This window comes from Saccopteryx bilineata, chromosome 6, assembly GCF_036850765.1.
Source record: "Saccopteryx bilineata isolate mSacBil1 chromosome 6, mSacBil1_pri_phased_curated, whole genome shotgun sequence".
Classification (NCBI taxonomy): Eukaryota; Metazoa; Chordata; class Mammalia; order Chiroptera; family Emballonuridae; genus Saccopteryx; species Saccopteryx bilineata.
Genome location: NC_089495.1, coordinates 73586675 through 73605734, shown reverse-complemented (window position 1 = coordinate 73605734; position 19060 = coordinate 73586675). Strand labels below are relative to the sequence as shown.

Sequence of the window (19060 nt, the reverse complement as noted above, 5' to 3'; positions counted from 1 at the left end):
AAGCTGTCACCTGACTACGTTCTGGCCCTGGGATCATACTTAGCAGAGTGGTCGCTACCCATAGATAAAGCACAGACTTACTAAAAAAGTTCTCTTTTTATATCTGTCTCTCTATTCGACCTGGGATTTCCATTTTTAGTGGAAAAAATTTTATTTCAGATAAAAACAAAATAAGTATGGGAGTGCTTTGAAAACACCACTATGGTAAGATTCCGTTGATAAAAAATGTCTAGAATAGGTAAAGGAGCAGAGACAGAAAGCAGTTGAGGTTTTGCAGGGATAGGAGGAGTGAGTCTTTTAGGTGCAGGGTTTCTATTCAGGGTGATGGAACATTTTTCAACAAGTTAGAGGTGATGCTTGCACAGCATCATTAAGGGACTTCATGCTGAGGAATGGCACAAATTAAAATCTAAATAATCACTTTTATTTTATTACTTATAATGAATTACTCTATACAGAAAAAACATGTTAACAGAAAAAGAAAAAGAACAAAATAAAAGAAAACAAAACAAATCCAAAAAAAATTAATAATGTAGAATATTCTATAAGGCCAAGGTGAAAATGGAAATATGATGATAACAGAAAATAAAAGAAAATAATCAAAAAGAGGTGGGAAAATAGATCCCTCGGATGGGCTAGGGACCTCTGATTGGACAGGAGGCTCCTGAGCTGGCCCCGAGGTGGTGTGCAGGCACAGCTCTTCCTGTGTGGGCGGAGTCAAGGCAGGTTGGTCGGAGGCTTCTTCAGGCAGCAGATTTCCCACCTCAGTGTGGGCAGGAGGCGCAGTGGAGGCCGGCCCCACCTCCATAGCTGCACCTGGAAGAACTTCATAAGGTGAAAAGGCCACTGGAGTCAGGCACCGCTCCAGCTCTGGGTCGGCCTCCAGGTCTGCCTGTGCAGCCGGCTCTTCCAGATGTTCCTCAGGTGGAGCAGGAGCCGGCTCTGCCTCCTGGGCTGGTGCTGGAGCTTCTAGAGGAGAAAAGATTACCCCTGTGCCTACATTTCCATGTTTTCTCCAAAGACAGAGCACAGCCGAAGGCCAGGACCCACCACAGGACGTCCTCCCCGCCAGCCATCCTGCACGTGGGTGGTCTGAAGCCAGTCTTTGCTCCTGGCCAGCCTCTAGAAATGCTCCCTGTGTGTCTGACACCGACCCTTCCCAATTATCTCACATTCCCCTCCAACCCTCCCGACCATGCCACCATGTCCTCAACCACCTTCTCACCCTTTAGTTCTGCTTCCTTGGGCTCCAGGTGGTTTGCCTCAGTTTGATTAGCATGGGCCCCCTGCTGCAGGCTGGATTCAGACATGGTGAGCCTGGGAGGCTTTGGGGAAGGAGTCCTCTGGACCCTGGGTAGCATCAGGGGAGGAATCCTCGGGAAATTGGGTGTTGTAAAAAGAAGAGACCTCCTGAGCCTGTATGGCGTTGGGGGACGAGCCCTCCTCCAGACCCTGGGTGGCTCCGGGAGAGGAGACCTACTGAGGTCATCCACGGGCCCCAGGTCCCCGGACGCCCAGGGGGCCACGCTTTCTGCAGGCCTGTATGAAACATCATTACTACGGTGCACCTGGGCCACAGATGTGGAGATGATGTGAGGTTCTCCTTCCTCCAGCTGCTGCTCCTGGGTGCTGTTGACTGAGCTCTGCAATGACATGACCAGCAGCGGGTCAGGATGCCTCAAGCCCAGCCTGGCCCTCGTCGCAGCTGCTTTTGCCCACTGCACCATCTGCTCCCAAATCAGACCCAAGGATGTTTCTACAGAGACCCCCTCCCAGTAGAAATGAAATTCACCTCCAGGACTCAAGATAAACCAGGGGCAGTGGGTGCCACCCACACTTCCAATCCAAACAGGCGGCGGTGTGAATGTGCTGGTTCACAAGGCTTCTGACCCACGTGCTCAGCCCGTTCTTCCTAAGGGCTGGCTCCTCTGACATGAAACCCTCTGACACATATACATACACTCACTCAAAACTCTCTCTCTCTCTCTCTCTCTCTCTCTCTCTCTCTCACACACACACACACACACACACACACACACGCACGTAGGGGACATAGACCTGCTCAGGTGAAGTCACAGTGGTGTCCTGCTCTGGAAGCACCGCCTCTGAGCCTCCATGGGTTATTTCTCGGTTCCTCCGAGAAAAGGGCCACAGGCGCCTGGGCCCAGTCTGGACCCAGCGGCGGCCACGGCGGAAAAAACCATCAGGGCTGTTTCTTTGGTTGCCACGGCCTTGGGACCGGGGAAGACAACACAAGGACATGTTGACTCAACTAAAGTCTCTGGCCAACTGAGCTGGCTAGCGGTTGCTCTAGAATGTGGTTCCCTGGTTACCAGGGTTCTGAGTTCTGTTGGTCTCTCTCATCAGGGAGTGAGGACATTGCGTGCTTTGGTCATTTTCTGGCCAGGTAGTGATGTCACTGCTCTTGTCTGAGGAGATGCTCGGGGTAGGGGACCAAGAGGCAGAGCCGGCTCCTGCTCCACCTGAGGCATGCAGATTCACACTGGGTCCGGGCAGGTGGTAGAGAAACTGCAGAGCCAGAAAGCGTTGGGCCATTCTGTTTATTAGTCTCTCAATGGTGGACGAGCAAGCAGGAAAGGAAAAACTGCTTCTCAGGCAAACAATCAACAGAATGGCTCCTCACAGCGGTGGCCAGACAATCCGCCATCCGTGCTGGTGGCAAGTACCCATTCCTTACATAGACTGTGCACACGTGGTGCTGCCACGTGCTCATACACTGATCAGGCAAAGTACAAGTGAGCAAGCCTAACACAGCTGTTTTCCCAACAGTCTCCAAGGATGGTGTCCCAATATCCATGCCTCCCTATAATTCATGTTCCTTTGTAGTCTCTTCTCCTTGAATCTGGTTTTACTTTTGTTTAATAAAATGCAAGAGAGAGCTGCTGAGGGATATCTGTGGCTAGAATTTAAGAGGAAAGCCCAGGTCTTCTTGGAATGGAGGGTGGCAGCTTTCATGTAAGAAGCGTAACCACCCCAAGGGCTTTGGCTGTGAGGAAGCCCAAGATAGCCATGTGGAATAACCGCATGGCCATGCAGCCAGCCCTCAGCTGTTCCAGCCAGTCCCAGCCCAGACACCACATACTGGAGTGAAATCACTGCGGTGTCTTCCCGCCCAGTAAAGCTTCCAGATGTCTGCAGCCCCAGGCACTATCTGATTGCAACTGCATGAGAGTGACCTCAAGCAAAGCCCAGCTATGCCCAGTCAACCACCAGATCTAGGAAAGATAATAAATTCTTGTTTAAGCTACCAAATTTTGGTGTTTGTTACATAGCAATCAATATCTAAACTACTTATATGTAAAACAACAAGCAACCTACTAGGTAAATGTTAGGTATCCATAAGCAACTCACTCCTGAGCTAAAATAATGAATCCTCATTCTCACCGTGGGACATCTCCAAATTGCCTCCAAAACTTTCAAGAATATTGTGAACATTTAAAATAATCTTAAAACAACTGATTTTATTGTTTAGTTTAGAAAAGATAAATATTTAACATACAGCTCCTTATGAAGGGAAAGAAATACAAAGAAAACTAGATATATCTAAGAAAATTATAGTTGTAAATCAATCTCTTATTTTAAAAGGTAGAGTCACCTATCTATAAGTGATCCCTGCCCTGAAAAAGTCCAGGAACAGGAAACCCTCCCTGTGATTTTCAGAGCCTTAAGGCCTCAAAATGTGGCCTCTATGCCACATCCCACCTGTCACCTGGGAGCTGAATCAGAAAAGAAAGAAAAAGAAAAACTTACAGACATGGAAAACAGTGTGGTGATTGTTGGGGGGCAGAGGGAGAAGGAGGTGGAAGAGGGGGTAGGGGAGATAAATGGTGATGGATGGAGACGTGACTTAGGGTGATGAACACACAATGCAATGGTACAGAGATGCGTTGTAGAGTTGTGCACCTGAAACCTGTATAATTTTCTTAGCCAGTGTCACCCAATAAATTCCATAAAAGGGGGGAAAAATAATCTGCATTATGTAACAAGATTTCCAAGTAAGTCATATACCCATTAAAGTTAGAGACATGCTGGTATATGTCAGTGGTTTCCAAACTTGTCTGCACATGAATATCATCTAGGAATCTTAAAAGTCCCAAACTCCAGGCCACAGGGACACAGGTATTGATGGTTTTGAAGCTGGTCGAGTGATTCCAGGTGCAACAATGACTGGGAACCACTGGTCACTTTAGATAGAGCACTGGTTCTCAACTGGACTGAACTGTAGGATCACCTGGGGAGCATAAAAATACTAATGTCTCTTTCCAGCCCCAGACAGTGTGATGTTACTGGGTGTAAGCCAAGCACTGGGAATATTTTAAACTCCCTGAGTGATTCTCACATGCAGCAAAGTTTGAGAACCACAAATCTAGAGCCTGACACTGAGGGTCAAAATGGAAGCTGAGCCTGCACTACCCTTTTGGGAAGAGGATTAAATAATTAAAATGAACAGTTGGCCACCCGGCTTTCAGCGAACTCACCAGCTATAACGACAGCATCGAGGTTGCTGAAGCTCAGGTCTGCCAAGTCACGGGGGTCCCCACGGGCTCTCCTGGCACTTTCCTCCAGCGCATTGCTCTCTCTTCCGCTGACCTGTGTGTCAAGTGATGACCTGACCATGTGCATCTGCTACGCAGGAGGCGCAAATGTCTTCACCTTCAAAAATAGAAATACAAACAAAACAATGATGTCATTGCCTCTATGAAAACAATCAAGCAAATCAATCAGAGCCTAAACCAGAAAGGAAAGGTGGAAAACCACTAAGTAATTCTATTTGCTTTCAGGTCCAACACCCACAACAAATATCACAGCTCAAGTTAAGAAAGACATGGCAGGGGACTTCTAGAGAAAAAAAGAGAAAAAAAAATAGAGCTATAAATTAGCTAGCTTCCAGAAAGAAAGCAGAACAGAAAGAGTTTGGTTTTCAAATACAGGGATATATATACACATACAGCTCATCTTTATGCTTTTTAAGGAACTGGAACAGAGGATCCAATTTTATAGATCATAGTATATAGGTCTCAAAAACATGAGCGAATTTATGAAATCTGCCCTTGAAACCTTTCTAAAGCAGGGATTCTCAACCCTGGCTACATATTAGAATTACCTGATTGTTTGAGGCCCAAACAAACGGGTTACTTGTAAGTGAAGCATGATGGTGGGCATCAGGGTGTCCTGAAATCCCCCCGGGTGATTATCATTTGACAGGATTGACAACCACTGATCTAAAGCCAATGAGAGAGAAAGCTCACAACCTCAGGGCTCTGACTTAAAATCCCAATAAGCCCTGGATGGAAAATTGCACACACAGGAGGTGAATTCTAGCTCTTGACCCAGAATGGTACTTACATGGCTGTCAGTGATGCCCACATTTGTTAAAGAGTAAATAAACTGGGTATAAACATCAGGCAGGAGAAAGGTCAGCTGCTTGTGAATACACATATGTATCCACCCACTTAGTAGAGCAGATGGTAGAAGAGGGGAAGGGGGGGGGAGAAGGGAGAGGGGAAGGGTAGGAGAGGGGAAGGTAAGAGGAGGAGGAAAGTAAACAGTGAACCTGAGAAGCAGGACCACCAAATGGTTAGGAGCAGTTCTGTGTGATTTGGGGAGAGTTACTCTATATCCCTGTGGCTAAATTCCCTCAGTCTGAAAGTGGGAAGAAACGTCTTTTTCATAGGGCTGTTGGGAGGATTAAATATAGTAAATATCAGCTGTGTCAAAACCTAAATACCAGTATATTTCCTCTTACTGATCTTACGGAACAAAATGTAGGCACTGCTACATTGTGCTTGATATACATGAAGAAGTTTTCATTCTGAAGCTGGTTTTCTTGAAAATAAACTAAAAAATACTATATTCAATAAATACATAAAAAATTGTAAAGACTGATTTAAGAGATTGCATGTAACAAGCAAAAGAATATATAATAAAATTACTTGATTTAGAATTAGGGTGAGACGTTAACTACAGTTCCAGAGTTGATTGTTTGTTTTAAAGTATTGTATATTAAGTAGATACTGCCTCTTAATTTCTTCAAGGGTATATGATAATCTTTTAACTTTATTAAATTCACACTTATATTTTTCTTTAAATTATCTTTGACCTAAAATAAATTATGCTGTAGGTAAGTGAAACTGCCAATAAAAATCTAAAAATAGGACCTATATTAATAGTTGATGTATTTGTTTAAAAGTTAAGTACCTATAAAACAGATAATTGTAACTGTCTCATAGGTTTTTGTAAGGGAGCGTGTTAGTTTTGATTAAGATATTGTTGCCGCCTGACTAAGAGGTGGCACAGTGGATAGAGCGTCGGACTGGGACACAGAGGACCCAGGTTCAAAACCTCAAGGTCGCCAGCTTGAGTGCAGGCTCATCTGGTTTGAGCAAGGCTCACCAGCTTGAGCCCAAGGTCACTGGTTTGAGCAAGGGGTCACTCAGTCTGCTGAAGCCCCCCAGTCAAGGCACATGTGAGAAAGCAATCAATGAGAAAGCAAACAACTAAAGTGCCCCAACAAAGAATTGATGCTTCTCATCTCTCTCCCTTCCTGTCCCTATCTGTCCCTGTCTCTGTATTGTCACACACACAAAAAGAAAAAGATATTGTTGCCTGACTGGGTGGTGGTGCAGCAGATAGACCGTCAGCCTGGGACACTGAGGACCCAGGTTTGAACCCCAAGGTTGCCAGCTTGAGTGCGGACTCACCAGCTTGAGCATTGGATCATAGACATGACTCCATGGTCTCTGGCTTGAGCCCAAAGGTCACTGGCTTAAAGCCCAAGGTGGCTGGCTTGAGCAAGGGGTCTTTGGCTCAGCAGGAGCCCCCAGGCAATCAATGAACAACTGAGGTGCCACAACTATGATTTGATGCTTCTCATATCCCTGTCTGGACCCCTCTCTCTCTAGCTCTGTCACACACACACACAATATTGTTAACCTCTTGCATTAAAATCAGCGCAGAAAAATAATGTGTCCAGAGCCCATTGGCTCTTAACCTTTCTTTATGTTCTGTGGACCTCTTTGGCAGCCTAGTGAAAGCTCTTCTCAGACTTTTTTTTTTAATTTCTGAAAGAAAAATTAAAACCCATCACATTATAAGTGAGAAAGTAAAAATTGGACTATAAAAATCTGCCCTGCCATTCATGAGCCTGAAATAAAATGGAAAATAAACACTAGTTGCAAAATTAACCTTGAATAGTATTTCTCCCAAAACACAGTAACACAGAGTTGTAAAGTGTCAAAGTCACTGGGTTTCAATAGGCCTTCAAGGTTTAACAGCCATGGAGTAGAGAGAAGTAACCAATACAGCGAGGGATCAGGCAACAACACTCCACAAGCATCCTTATCCTGCGGTGCTGGGTAACAGCCAAGAGGAACAGAAGGCAGAACCAGACCAGAGCAGATGGGAACTAGTAAGACACTAAGTTAGGGCTAATATGAGGAAATGCTTTCTCACCAGTAGAGCCGCAGACCCAAGAGAGGAAATCCCCACCATCAACCAAGGTCAATGTGAAGCTTCCTTTTGTAGCTCTGGGAAGTCCTCAGCAGAATCAGAAGTTCTACTGTGAGCAGGATTGGAAATTGCACTGTGACCAATTAGTGTACGGTCCATTATTTGTACAATGTTGCTGTGGTAAACTGTTTCTTTTCTTTAGTTCTAAACCACCCCCAAGTGCTAGTCCACACAAAATCCTGCAAGTGCCCTTCGATTGCAACGGCACATTTCAGCTCTCATGGCTAGGACTTGTTCCCTCATCTCGGTCGGATCTTTGGAGAGACCAGTTTAGTCTTGGTGATTCTGAACTAGGGTGGTTGGTATATGGAGGAGGGCTAGAATTGGAGTCACCTAAACACTAAGCTAAGTGGGTGTTAAAATGGGACCCTGCCTGAACCTCCACAGAACTTCCCAACCCGCAGCAAATGGGCAAAGGAGTTTGGTGATGGTGGTGGTGAGGGGAAGACAGAATTACTTCCCATCAGGCCTCAGAAGACCTGGCAGGCCTGGGGAAGCCACTGATGCTCCCATGGCTCCTGGTGGTCAACCCTGGCCACTGCAGCCACCTTGTACTTACAAGTAGATGGTTCAGTTGTGTTGTGAATGAAGTGAAGGCATGGGAAAGTCCTGGTCTAAGAGCTCAGCAGCCTGCCTGACCAGGCGGTGGTGCAGCGGATAGAGCATTGGACTAGGACACAGAGGACCCAGGTTTGAAACCCCAAGGTCTCTGACTTGAGCACAGGGTCACCAGCTTGAGTGTGGGATCATAGACATGACCCCATGGTCACTGACTTGAGCCTAAGGTCGCTGGCTTGAGCAAGGGGTCACTTGCTCTGCTGCAGCCCCCCCCCCCCCAATCAAGGCTCATATGAAAGAACAATCAATGAAAGAGCAAACAACTAAGGTGCTCCAACCAAAAATTGATGCTTCTCATCTCTCTCCCTTCCTATCTATCCCTGTCTCTGTCACATAAGAAAAAAAGCAAAAGAGATCAACAGGCTGATCTCTTGTAATACAAGTGATTATAAAAGAGACAATGCCTTTAATGTTTATTTAGAGACAGAAGTCAACATCTGTATATAACAGCATAGCAGGCCATAAAGTCGGGCGGTTGACCCTATTGCATTCCTGAGATGGTTAAAGGGTCAAAGAAAAATAGGTAATGTCCAATCTTCTTCCTGTTGAAATGGTAGATCCAGACAAGGAAGAATATCTGAGCGGGAGGTGGGTGGGTGGATTATAAAGCCCTTAAGTAGACAGCTGTATGTTGGTGTTGGCCATTGTACCACCACTGATTAGATCAGGTGAGCACAATCAATCCCTTAAGATAAGGTGACCAACTTTTTTACAATGAAAAGGACAAAAATAAATTGAAGAAAACAATATCGTAAAAAGAAAGATTTTATTCATTGCAACAATACACTATAATATAAATGCATAATAAAAACATTTATATTTTATATTATACTTATGCTTACATGCCTATTAACTTTTAATAATAATTGTAAGAAAAAAGTACTCATTTAGATACAAATACGTCACAGCACACACAATGGATCGACTCTGCATTGATCAAATACGGACATTTACAGATTAGTCATCCAATATCAAAAAGGAGGACATGTAGGAGGGCAGTTTTCCAGGGAAGACGGAACTTAAAAAAGGACTAGCCTCCCTAAAGGAGGACGATTGGTCACCCTACCTAAGACTGTCTTCCTCATTGCATCCTTCACTCACATGTTTGGTGTCACCTCCTCTGGGCTGCGTGGAGCTGGGTAAAAGTTCAGGGGTAGAAAGAGCCCAAAGTTGAATTTGTTCGTCTGGTTTGGTTTGTTTTTCATTGTGGTTGTTGGGGTGCTGTTAAGAGAAGCTCCAAAACAAACGGTGATCTTTAAACTGAGACATAAGGCAACAGTGGGTTTGAGAAAAACTGGACCCCAAGACCCAACCTAACATCCTGAGGTGCCGGACCCACCGAGCACTTTCCTGGCCGGCAGTTTGGAAGCCGCCACGGTGCAGCCACGGAGGAGACACCTGCCGCCACGCTCAGGAAGGCTCCCCGTGCTGAGGTGACGGAATCTTCAGCCCCGACACCGAGAAGAGGACGAATCCGCGGGCCTAAGCCAACCGGTGCTCCCGGGTCCGCGCGGAGCGGGGGCGTGGCTCCGCGCATGCGCGGCTCGCGGCTCTCCGCCGTCACCGGGCTCGGGAGGTGCCGGAAGAGCCGGGAGCCCCGCAAGCCCCGCATGGCGCAGGCCGGGGACTCCGGCCCCGGGGCCGGCGGGCAGCGCGGTGTGGGCTCAGCACTGAGGCGCGCGCCTTGGCTCTGCGCCCTGGCGATGCTCTGGCAGGCGGCGGCGGCCGGCGTCCCCTCTCGGCGTCAGTGGCCCGTACCCTACAAGTAAGGAGGCGCGGGTTCGCGCCCGGCCGGGGTCAGCGGGGGGAGGGGTCGGCGCGCGGCCGCGGGGTCCGGGTCACGCGGCAGTGCGGCGGCGGCGGCGGCGTCAGGCGACTCCCGCGCGGGGGAGGGCGCAGCGCAGAAAGAAGATGAGAGAGATCAGAAGTGCCTCTGCTAGTTGCGTGTCGCCTGGGGCTCTTGAGCCAGTGACGAGGTGACTTAGGCTCAGGACTGACCAGAGTGATGGAAGAAAAGGGGAGTAATGTTACTTTATCGCGTAACCTTTAGATACTTGGAATAGTGTGAGGAGACTTTTAATTTCGCGTTTATTGTCATACACTATCGTTCGTTCTCATGAGTGCCTAAGTGACCTTGGCAGAATTTGCAGCATGACCTTACTCATCTTGGTTCGCGGGGACTTGCCGTTTTTAGCACTGAAAGCCCTGTCTGTGTCCCGGGAATTCCCCGCTCCCTGGGTCCCCAGCAAACTGGGAAGGTGGGCGACTTCGTTGCTACATTGTCTTCAGCGTGCAGGTAAGAGTCTGGTCGTAAGTCGAGGGCGGAGACTGCAAACCTATGAAGCTGATTTCCAGCATTTGACCTAGAAGAGTATTTACTTGACCTGATACTGTCAGATGGCTAAACAGAGAAGCAAAACATGGTGTCAGCATCAGGGCTGGAGAAGGCCAGCAGCCTTGAAAACGCACAGCTACTTTGGATGACAAAAGACTGAGTTAGGAGGCAGGTTAACCCAAGTTCTGGATTCCAGTGCTGCAGATCAAATCAAGCTCCACCATGACTAGCTTTGTGACCTTGGGACCTTGGGGAAGTTGCTCAGCATCTCTGTGCCCACATGTCCTGAATCAGAAAGTATGAATAGTAATAGCATTTACCTATGGTTTGTTGGGAGGGTTAAATTTAATAAATGCCAGCTGTTGTCAAGCCTGGACATCACTGAATGGTTTGCACCACTTCTTGTGGGCTTGATATGCATGAAAAGAGAAGTTTGGGGTTGATGCTGGTTTTCTGAGAAATGTTAATACAATGTTCATAAGAATTAAAAATTAAATATTCAATAAAACAAGGAGGAAATTATAAGTCCAAAACTACTTAAGAACAGGATATCCTTGGCCCTGTCTGGTTGGCTTAGCGGTAGAGCATCGGCCTGGCGTGCGGGGGACCCGGGTTCGATTCCCGGCCAGGGCACATAGGAGAAGCGCCCATTTGCTTCTCCACTCCCGCCCCCTCCTTCCTCTCTGTCTCTCTCTTCCCCTCCCGCAGCCAAGGCTCCATTGGAGCAAAGATGGCCCGGGCGCTGAGGATGGCTCCTTGACCGCTGCCCCAGGCACTAGAGTGGCTCTGGTCTCGGCAGAGCGACCCCCGGAGGGGAAGAGCATTGCCCCCTGGTGGGCAGAGCGTCGTGCCAGGTGGATCCCGGTCGGGCGCATGCGGGAGTCTGTCTGACTGTCTCTCCCCGTTTCCAGCTTCCAGTATGACTTATTATGTTTGTTTAAAAGTTTGAAATATTAAGTATGTGCCACCATCTGATACCCTCAACTGAATATAAGAAAATTTATTAAGTTCACACTTAAATTATGCATTTGGAATTACCTTTGACCTTAAATAGATTTTGCTGTGGGCAGGTGAAACAGACATAGTTATGCCTTTATTTAAACCAGGTAAGCACCTGTTACTTAAAACAGGTAGGTATAGCCCTGACCGGTTGGCTCAGTGGTAGAGCGTCAGCCTGGCGTGCAGGAGTCCCGGGTTTGATTCCTGGCCAGGGCACACAGGAGAAGCACCCATCTGCTTCTCCACCCCTCCCCCTCTTCTTTTTCTCTGTCTCTCTCTTCCCCTCCCGCAGCCAAGGCTCATTGGAGCAAAGTTTGCCCGGGCGCTGAGGATGGCTCTGTGGCCTCTGCCTCAGGTGCTAGAATGGCTCTGATTGCGGCAGAGAGAGGCCCCAAGATGGGCAGAGCATCGCCTCCTGGTGGGCGTGCTGGGTGGATCCTGGTCGGGTGCATGCGGGTGTCTGTCTGACTGCCTCCCTGTTTCCAGCTTCAGAAAAATACAAAAAAATACAAAAGAAAAACAAAAAACACAAAACAAACAAAAAAAACCAGGTAGGTATACCTAAACCTTATAAACTTTCTGAAGGTTGCTACTATTATTGGCTAACATCAAGAGTTTAACCTAAATGAAATAGGAATTTTTGTTGATACATTAGGATTAGGATCTTGTATTCTTAGAGGACAGATATAAGTAGCTTCTGTCTCTTGGTTTCTCTTGTGTGTCTAATGTGGAAGATGACCAGTAAGTGTTGAACTGAGTTCAACTACAGCCCTCCTGCCATGGCCACTTTCTTTTCTTATTGCATTATTGAAGTAACCTCCTAAAACTGACCTGTCAACCTTAATTTGGCCTCTCTTCCCCAACCATCTTCTAATTTATAAAATAAGGTTTCATTTATAGTATATTCCAGGGGTCAGAAACTTTTTGGCTGAGAGAGCCGTGAACGCCACATATTTTAAAATGTAATTCTGTGAGAGCCATACAACGACCCATGTACATTATGCATTATCCAGTAGAAATTTGGTGTTGTCCAAGAGGACAGCTGTGATTGGCTCCAGCCACCCGCAACCATGAACATGAGCTGTAGGAAATCAATGGATTGTAATACATGAGAATGTTTTATATAATATATATATTCTAAATTTTATTATTATTATTTTACAGAGACAGAGAGTCAGAGAGAGGGATAGACAGGGACAGACAGGAATGGAGAGAGATGAGAAGCATCAATTATTAGTTTTTCATTGCGCATTGCAACACCTTAGTTGTTCATTGATTGCTTTCTCATATGTGCCTTGACCGCAGGCCTTCAGCAGACTGAGTAACCCCTTGCTGGAGCCAGTGACCTTGGGTTCAAGCTAGTGGGCTTTTGCTCAAACCAGATGAGCCCGCGCTCAAGTTGACAACCTCGGGGTCTCGAACCTGGTTCCTCTGCATCCCAGTCCAGCGCTCTATCCACTGCGCCACCACCTGGTCAGGCAGAATGTTTTATATTTTTAACGTTATTTATTTTTTATTAAAGATTTGTCTGCAAGCCAGATGCAGCCATCAAAAGAGCAACATCTGGCTCGTGAGCCATAGGTTCCAAACCCCTGATATATTCAGTCATATCAGATCTATTTAAAATCCTTTAAAGCTCACTGCTGGGTTCAACACTCCCACGTGTAGGATTCAATGGGGTGCTGCTGCCTACCTCTCCTCTCACCACTTCTGCCTTGAAGCCTGAAGGCCAGTCTTTTTCACCTACCAGAGACTCTTCCAGCATGTTGTGCCTCTCTTATAATACTTAGTGTTTTCTCTCCCATCTCGCACAGGGAAAAATGATTTCTCCCTCTTGTGTCCAAAGGACTCTGTATATTTCTTTGGTTTAACATCTACTACCACACTTCATTTTATTGTTTGTTTCTTTTTGTTTGTTTTTGTCCTGTTTTGTTTTGTATTTTTCTGAAGTGAGGAGCAGGGAGGCAGAGAGACTCCTGCATGTGCCTGACTGGGATCCACTTGGCATGCCCACCAGGGGGCGATGCTTTGCCCACATGGGCCATTGCTCAGTTGCAACCAGAGCCATTCTAAAGTCTGAGGCGGAGGCCATGGAGCCATCCTCAGCATCTGGGCCAGCTTTGCTCCAGTGGAGCCTTGACTGCGGGAAGGGAAGAGAGAGAAAGAAGAGGGGGAAGGGTAGAGAAGCAGATGGGCACTTCTTCTGTGTGCCTTGACCAGGAATTGAACCTGGGACATCCACACTCCGGGCCAACACTCTACCACTGAGCCAACCTGCCTGGGCCTCATTTCACTGTTCAATGTCTTCCCAGCCCCACCCAAAGCTCCTTGAGGAAGGAAACAGCATGATAATTTTTATTTCCCTCTTTCCTAGTATAGTGTTCTACACATAGATCCTCAGTAAATATTGGTTTGAGGAATATTGGTTAATTCATAAGAAAATAGAAAACATATTCTATTTCATCATAATTATCTTTGAATAATCTTAGTATATGGATTGTTTGGTAAATTAAGTATCATTTGAAAACTATTCCTTTATTCAGTAAACGTTTGTCTACTAAATAAGATCTGGAGCTGTAAACATTTTAAGATATGGTCTCCATCTTTAGAATTCTCACTGTGGTTTGAGGGAAACAGGACAGGGAAGCATGCTGTTATCAACATGCTTTTAATGTATCATTTGCTGTTAAAGACACCGTTGGAGTTTTTTCACAGGATAACAAATAAAATGTATATTTATACTTTATGGGCTGAGTTTAGAATGTTTTCTCTAAAAATGTTATTGACAGTGAAATTAAAATTGGATTTTAAAATGTGCAAGAAGAAACATCCTAAATTGATGGCTTTTTCTTTGTTAGACGCTTTTCCTTCCGTCCGGCTCCAGATCCTTACTGTCAAGCTCAGTACACTTTCTGTCCGACCGGCTCACCTATGCCAGTTATGAAGGGTGATGATGTCATTGAAGTCTTTCGGTTACAAGCCCCAGTATGGGAATTTAAATATGGAGACCTCCTGGCACACTTGGTAAGTGTGTGTCTTGATCTTACAAGTTTAGTTAATTATATTATGTCATTATTAAGTGAATTTGATGGAATATTTTAGATCATGTTTATTGGTTTTCCTCTTAGTGTATTTAAAATAAATTTAAAAAATACCAAGTTTTGTGATCCTGACAATAACAAGTGCATTTGCTCGCAACCCTTTTAATATTCTGAATCTAAACCTCATTCCTATGCCCAGCTCCTAGAAATTCAGAAGGGAGCAGGCTCAGAGGAAGGGGCAAGGCAAGCAGGAAACACTTCATTTGAATGCAGTGTTGAATGCGTTTTTCCTAGATTAGTTCACCATTCGAACCTCTCTCATCCCCCGGGAGGTACATGAGAGTTCCTTCCCGAGACAGTGGCATGGAGGCTTCTCACACTCATTCTAAGCTGTAAGGAGATTGTGATCATGTCCACACAGCATACATTCTTCCTGTCTGAGAGGAGCTGCAGTGACTAGAGTAGATGAGGACCTGGAACTTGAGGAGCCACCGAGTGGACAGGAAAATAGCAACATGGAAGAAGGAACAGAGGTTCTAGTTGATAGGCAGTTGGGACGTATCACATTTTCTCCCTCTGCTTCCTGGACCAGTGGTTGCTTCACGAGTACTTTTTATATGTGTATGATCTTCACACAGAATATTATGCATGATGCCATTGGATTCAAGAGTACTTTAACTGGCAAGAACTACACAGTGGAATGGTATGAACTTTTCCAACTTGGAAACTGCACATTTCCCCATCTCCGACCTGAAATGAATGCCCCATTCTGGTGTAATCAAGGGGCTGCCTGCTTTTTTGAAGGAATTGATGATAATCACTGGAAGGAAAATGGGACATTAGTTCAAGTAGCAACGATATCAGGTAAGTTTCAAATTTATGGCAGTATTTGATGATTGCATCAGTGTCTAAATGTAGAAATTATTTTCATTGAGACATTTCAGTAATGTTCTACTTCAGAGATTTCAACCGGTGTGCCACAAGAATTTTTAGAACATGCAATACCTGACTATATAGTCAGTGACACTGCCCTCTGTTAGATGACCAAATAAAAAATTGACAACAGCCAACACAACGGTAGCTGTCCATGTGAATGAATCAGAATTATATCTTTTATTGTGTGTGAGATTGACAAAAAAAATACTTGTTTTTTGATGTGCCACAGAATTTTAGTAATTAGTTTATCTGTGTTGTGTAGTGAAAGACGGCTTCTACATGTGTATAATTTGACTGTAGCTTAAGTGATTTTAGAATTAGTATATATCTATAAGGGCTTCTCTTTATACAGCTATTATACCTAACGTCTACAATTCAGAAATGCCTTGTGCTTTGAACATGGAATAAAAATTGGCTGAGCTTGGATTCCTATTTTAAGATGCAGGTTTGGAAGTTCAGAAACTATTGTTTATTCATGTACATTCATGGACTTACTCTGGTTAGAACATTTTACTTTAAACATAATTAGCTTTGATATTCACATTTAGCGATTCTTTTTTTCCACTAGGAAATATGTTTAACAAAATGGCAAAGTGGGTAAAACGGGACAATGAAACAGGGATTTATTATGAGACATGGACCGTCCAAGCCAGCCCAGAAAAAGGGGCAGAGACATGGTTTGAATCCTATGACTGTTCTAAATTTGTGTTAAGGACATATAAGAAGTTGGCTGAACTTGGAGCAGAATTCAAGAGGATAGAAACCAACTACACAAGAATATTTCTTTACAGCGGAGAACCTACTTATTTGGGAAATGAAACATCTGTGTTTGGGCCAACAGGAAATGAGACTCTTGCTTTAGCCATAAAAAGATTTTATTACCCCTTCAAACCACATTTGTCAACTAAAGAATTTCTGTTGAGTCTCTTGAAAATTTTTGATGCAGTGATTTTACACAGACAGTTCTATTTGTTTTATAATTTTGAATACTGGTTTTTACCTATGAAATTCCCTTTTATTAAGATAACATATGAAGAAATCCCTTTACCTAACAGAAAAAAACCAATCTCTGGATTCTAGAATCTTTATTGCTTTTTTTTTTCTCCTACCACCAGCATATCAGAACAGCTTTCATGGAGTGGTTTTATATTTGTGTATTTTTTAGGCCTTTCTTCCTTGGAGCAGAAAGGTAGAATGCAGAATTGCTGCATAATATCATCTCAGGAATTTTTTTAGAAAGAAGCTGAAATACAGTGTTGGCCAAAGTGAGCACATTACATGATCTCAATTTCAACCTCTAACCCTTTATTAATATGGAGAATTCTAGTTTATATCAGTATGTAGGCTCTTCAGACCCAGCATTTTAAAATTGTGAATATGGTGTGCAAAGACTTTACAATTTACCCTTAGTGACGTTGTCATGGTTAGGAGCTACTATTTCTCTGGTGTGGTAGTTACACTTTTTCATTTGGTAGTTTAGACTTGACAGTTCTTGCATCTTTTGGAACTGCTCTATTAGTTTTATTTTGTTCCAATCACTTAAGCTAAAGACTTAATGTGGACACCATACCGAGAGTGGTTGTGGTTCCAAATGTAGTAAATACAGTGAAAAGGGGCAAAAGAGTTTGGCTAGCGTTTTAGAATTTTAGCATAACTGGCATTGTGTAATTAAGCATCTTAACACCTTTGAACCTTAGTTTCCTTATCTCTAAAATTATTCATCTGTCAGGACTGTTGTAAAGGTTAAAGCCATGTATGTTTGGCATAGTAAGGTCACAATAAATGGTAGCTGTAATGATTAATCAGAGAATAAACTGCCATCCTGGATCTTGCCTAATGAAGTTTACAGTCCAGTCTCTCAAGTCTCATAATAATTACCTCAACTTTGAGCTGGTAGCAAAGTGTTTCTGCAGTTCAAATGTGGCACATGGGGAGTAACTGACTGTGGACATGACTGGGTGAATAGGTGCCCTCTGACTCCCTCACTGCTTCTTGTAGCCCTTCCTCTGCCCACTAAAGCTGCCAGCTCAGAGGAAGAGGGTAAACTTCTCAGAGAGGACAGGTTTTTTTCAGGGACCCTCCAAGTAGGGTCCTTTAAGTTTCTGATGGTCAGCTAAACACATCATCTTTGTTCATGGAAAACACACCAGTCAGTAAGATGATGAAGCAGAGATAAGAGAAAAAAATAACCTGTGTTTAGTATTAAATGTACCAATTGTATCACTCAGTTTCTTCTAACATTTGAGTGCTTTCTCAGAGGTTAGTACTTGATTACTGAGTTCTCATAAAATGCCTGAGCATAGATATTTACCTGATCCAAATGAGTACACAAGCTTAGAAAGTTTAAGTGACCTTTCCACAGCTACCCAGCAAGTGGTAAGAGAGCCACATTTCGAACCAGGTTCTACTGACTGAAGGGGATGCACTATCCAGCTTTTTAGGTCCAGGTGATCCTCAGACTAGCGCCTGCACCGTGTTACTAATACCAAACATCACTGGTCTGTAGGAGAGACGTAAAGATATTGATAGGAAGCATTAAGAAACTTTTAAAGCAAGTCGTTGGAGTAATTGTTTCTGTTCAATTTATTTTTTTAATGGGGCTTATATGTTGTTTTTAAAATTTATTTTTACTGTTTTTCAAAACTCTAGGCACAAAAAGCTAGTCTGTAAATAAAAACTTAGCCCTTTACTTTAGATAACTTGAGAAATTGCACTTGTTTGCCTTACTGCAGTCGTACATAGGGAGACCTTAGATCTTGCATTATCTCCATCTAGGGACTAAAATTTGGCAATGCCGACTTTTACTGGATTCCTAGGAGAGTTGCTCCAGGAAACAGTATCTTGGATTTACAGAAGTGCATTCGAGTAACAAACAATACCTCTTACGCCTAGTTTGTATTAACTGTGACGCTCAGAGCTTGGTTCCATAGCAAAAACAAATGAGGTCATCTGTACATGGAAGTTGAATTTTAAAGCAAGATTCTAATACTTACATTTAAAAAGCATTCAAGATTTTTCATTACTCCTAAGAATAATAAATGAAATTCTGTGGAAGTAACAGGCTCAGGCGACTATAGCACAGAAAGCATGGCATTCATATTAAGTACATCTTATCATATTAAATCTGTCACTTGTACTTACAAGATGAAGTAGGGCATTAGAATAGAGATGATTTAAAAATGTTTTCAAAATGGGGATTGGGAAGCCAAAATATAGCCTGGCAAGAATTTGCCAATTAAATTTTGCTGATCTTGAACTACTGTGTAATTTAAATGTGACTGCTACTTTTCTGTTAAGTTGGAAATTGATAAAATTCACTCTATTTCTAAGAGAAACTATTTTGTTGAAGTCTGAATTATTTAAGGGCTTTACAATAAATACATCCTCACTTGTTAATTCTGGTTCAGTATTAGGTAAGTATACTCACAGAGTGGCATCAAATATATTTTTATAGGTATAGGAATATAAAAATAACTACTAAAATTTTAGTATTTGGAACCCTCAACCAAAATTGGCTCCTTCTCAGGAATCAGAACATTAGGAGGTTTCATCCAGTTTGATCATCTGCTCTGGTGGCATTTAATGAGTTCTCTGGGACTAT

At 44.1% G+C, this 19060-nt stretch overlaps 2 protein-coding genes and 1 long non-coding RNA gene across 5 annotated transcripts in view; 1 reads left to right on the top strand and 2 right to left on the bottom strand.

The window, feature by feature from the left end:
• Window positions 1-296: 296 nt before the first annotated feature.
• On the bottom strand, window positions 297-2818 carry LOC136309316 (uncharacterized). Its single transcript, XM_066237516.1, has 5 exons — window positions 2645-2818; window positions 2334-2529; window positions 2044-2231; window positions 1226-1727; window positions 297-969 (listed from the first exon to the last, which is right to left on the bottom strand). Exons 1-5 carry the CDS (start codon window positions 2816-2818, stop codon window positions 446-448), a joined length of 1584 nt encoding a protein of 527 aa, XP_066093613.1. The 3' UTR covers window positions 297-445.
• Window positions 2819-3849: 1031 nt separating this feature from the next.
• Window positions 3850-9605, bottom strand: LOC136308742 (uncharacterized). Its single transcript, XR_010726169.1, has 3 exons — window positions 9488-9605; window positions 4500-4674; window positions 3850-4252 (listed from the first exon to the last, which is right to left on the bottom strand). It is a non-coding gene; the product is annotated as an uncharacterized lncRNA (long non-coding RNA).
• Window positions 9606-9675: 70 nt separating this feature from the next.
• Window positions 9676-19060, top strand: part of CLN5 (CLN5 intracellular trafficking protein) — a 22323-nt gene continuing 12938 nt past the window's right edge. Inside the window, exons 1-5 of one of the 3 annotated variants that reach the window (XM_066236410.1) lie at window positions 9676-9913; window positions 10343-10444; window positions 14341-14506; window positions 15162-15387; window positions 16028-16850. In XM_066236410.1, coding sequence (XP_066092507.1) covers window positions 9684-9913; window positions 10343-10444; window positions 14341-14506; window positions 15162-15387; window positions 16028-16539 — 1236 coding nt within the window. In that variant the 5' untranslated portion in view covers window positions 9676-9683 and the 3' untranslated portion in view covers window positions 16540-16850. Of the gene's footprint in view, window positions 9914-10342; window positions 10445-14340; window positions 14507-15161; window positions 15388-16027; window positions 16851-19060 lie in introns of those variants that run through there. The other 2 variants (XM_066236411.1, XM_066236412.1) reach the window with 2 other exon arrangements.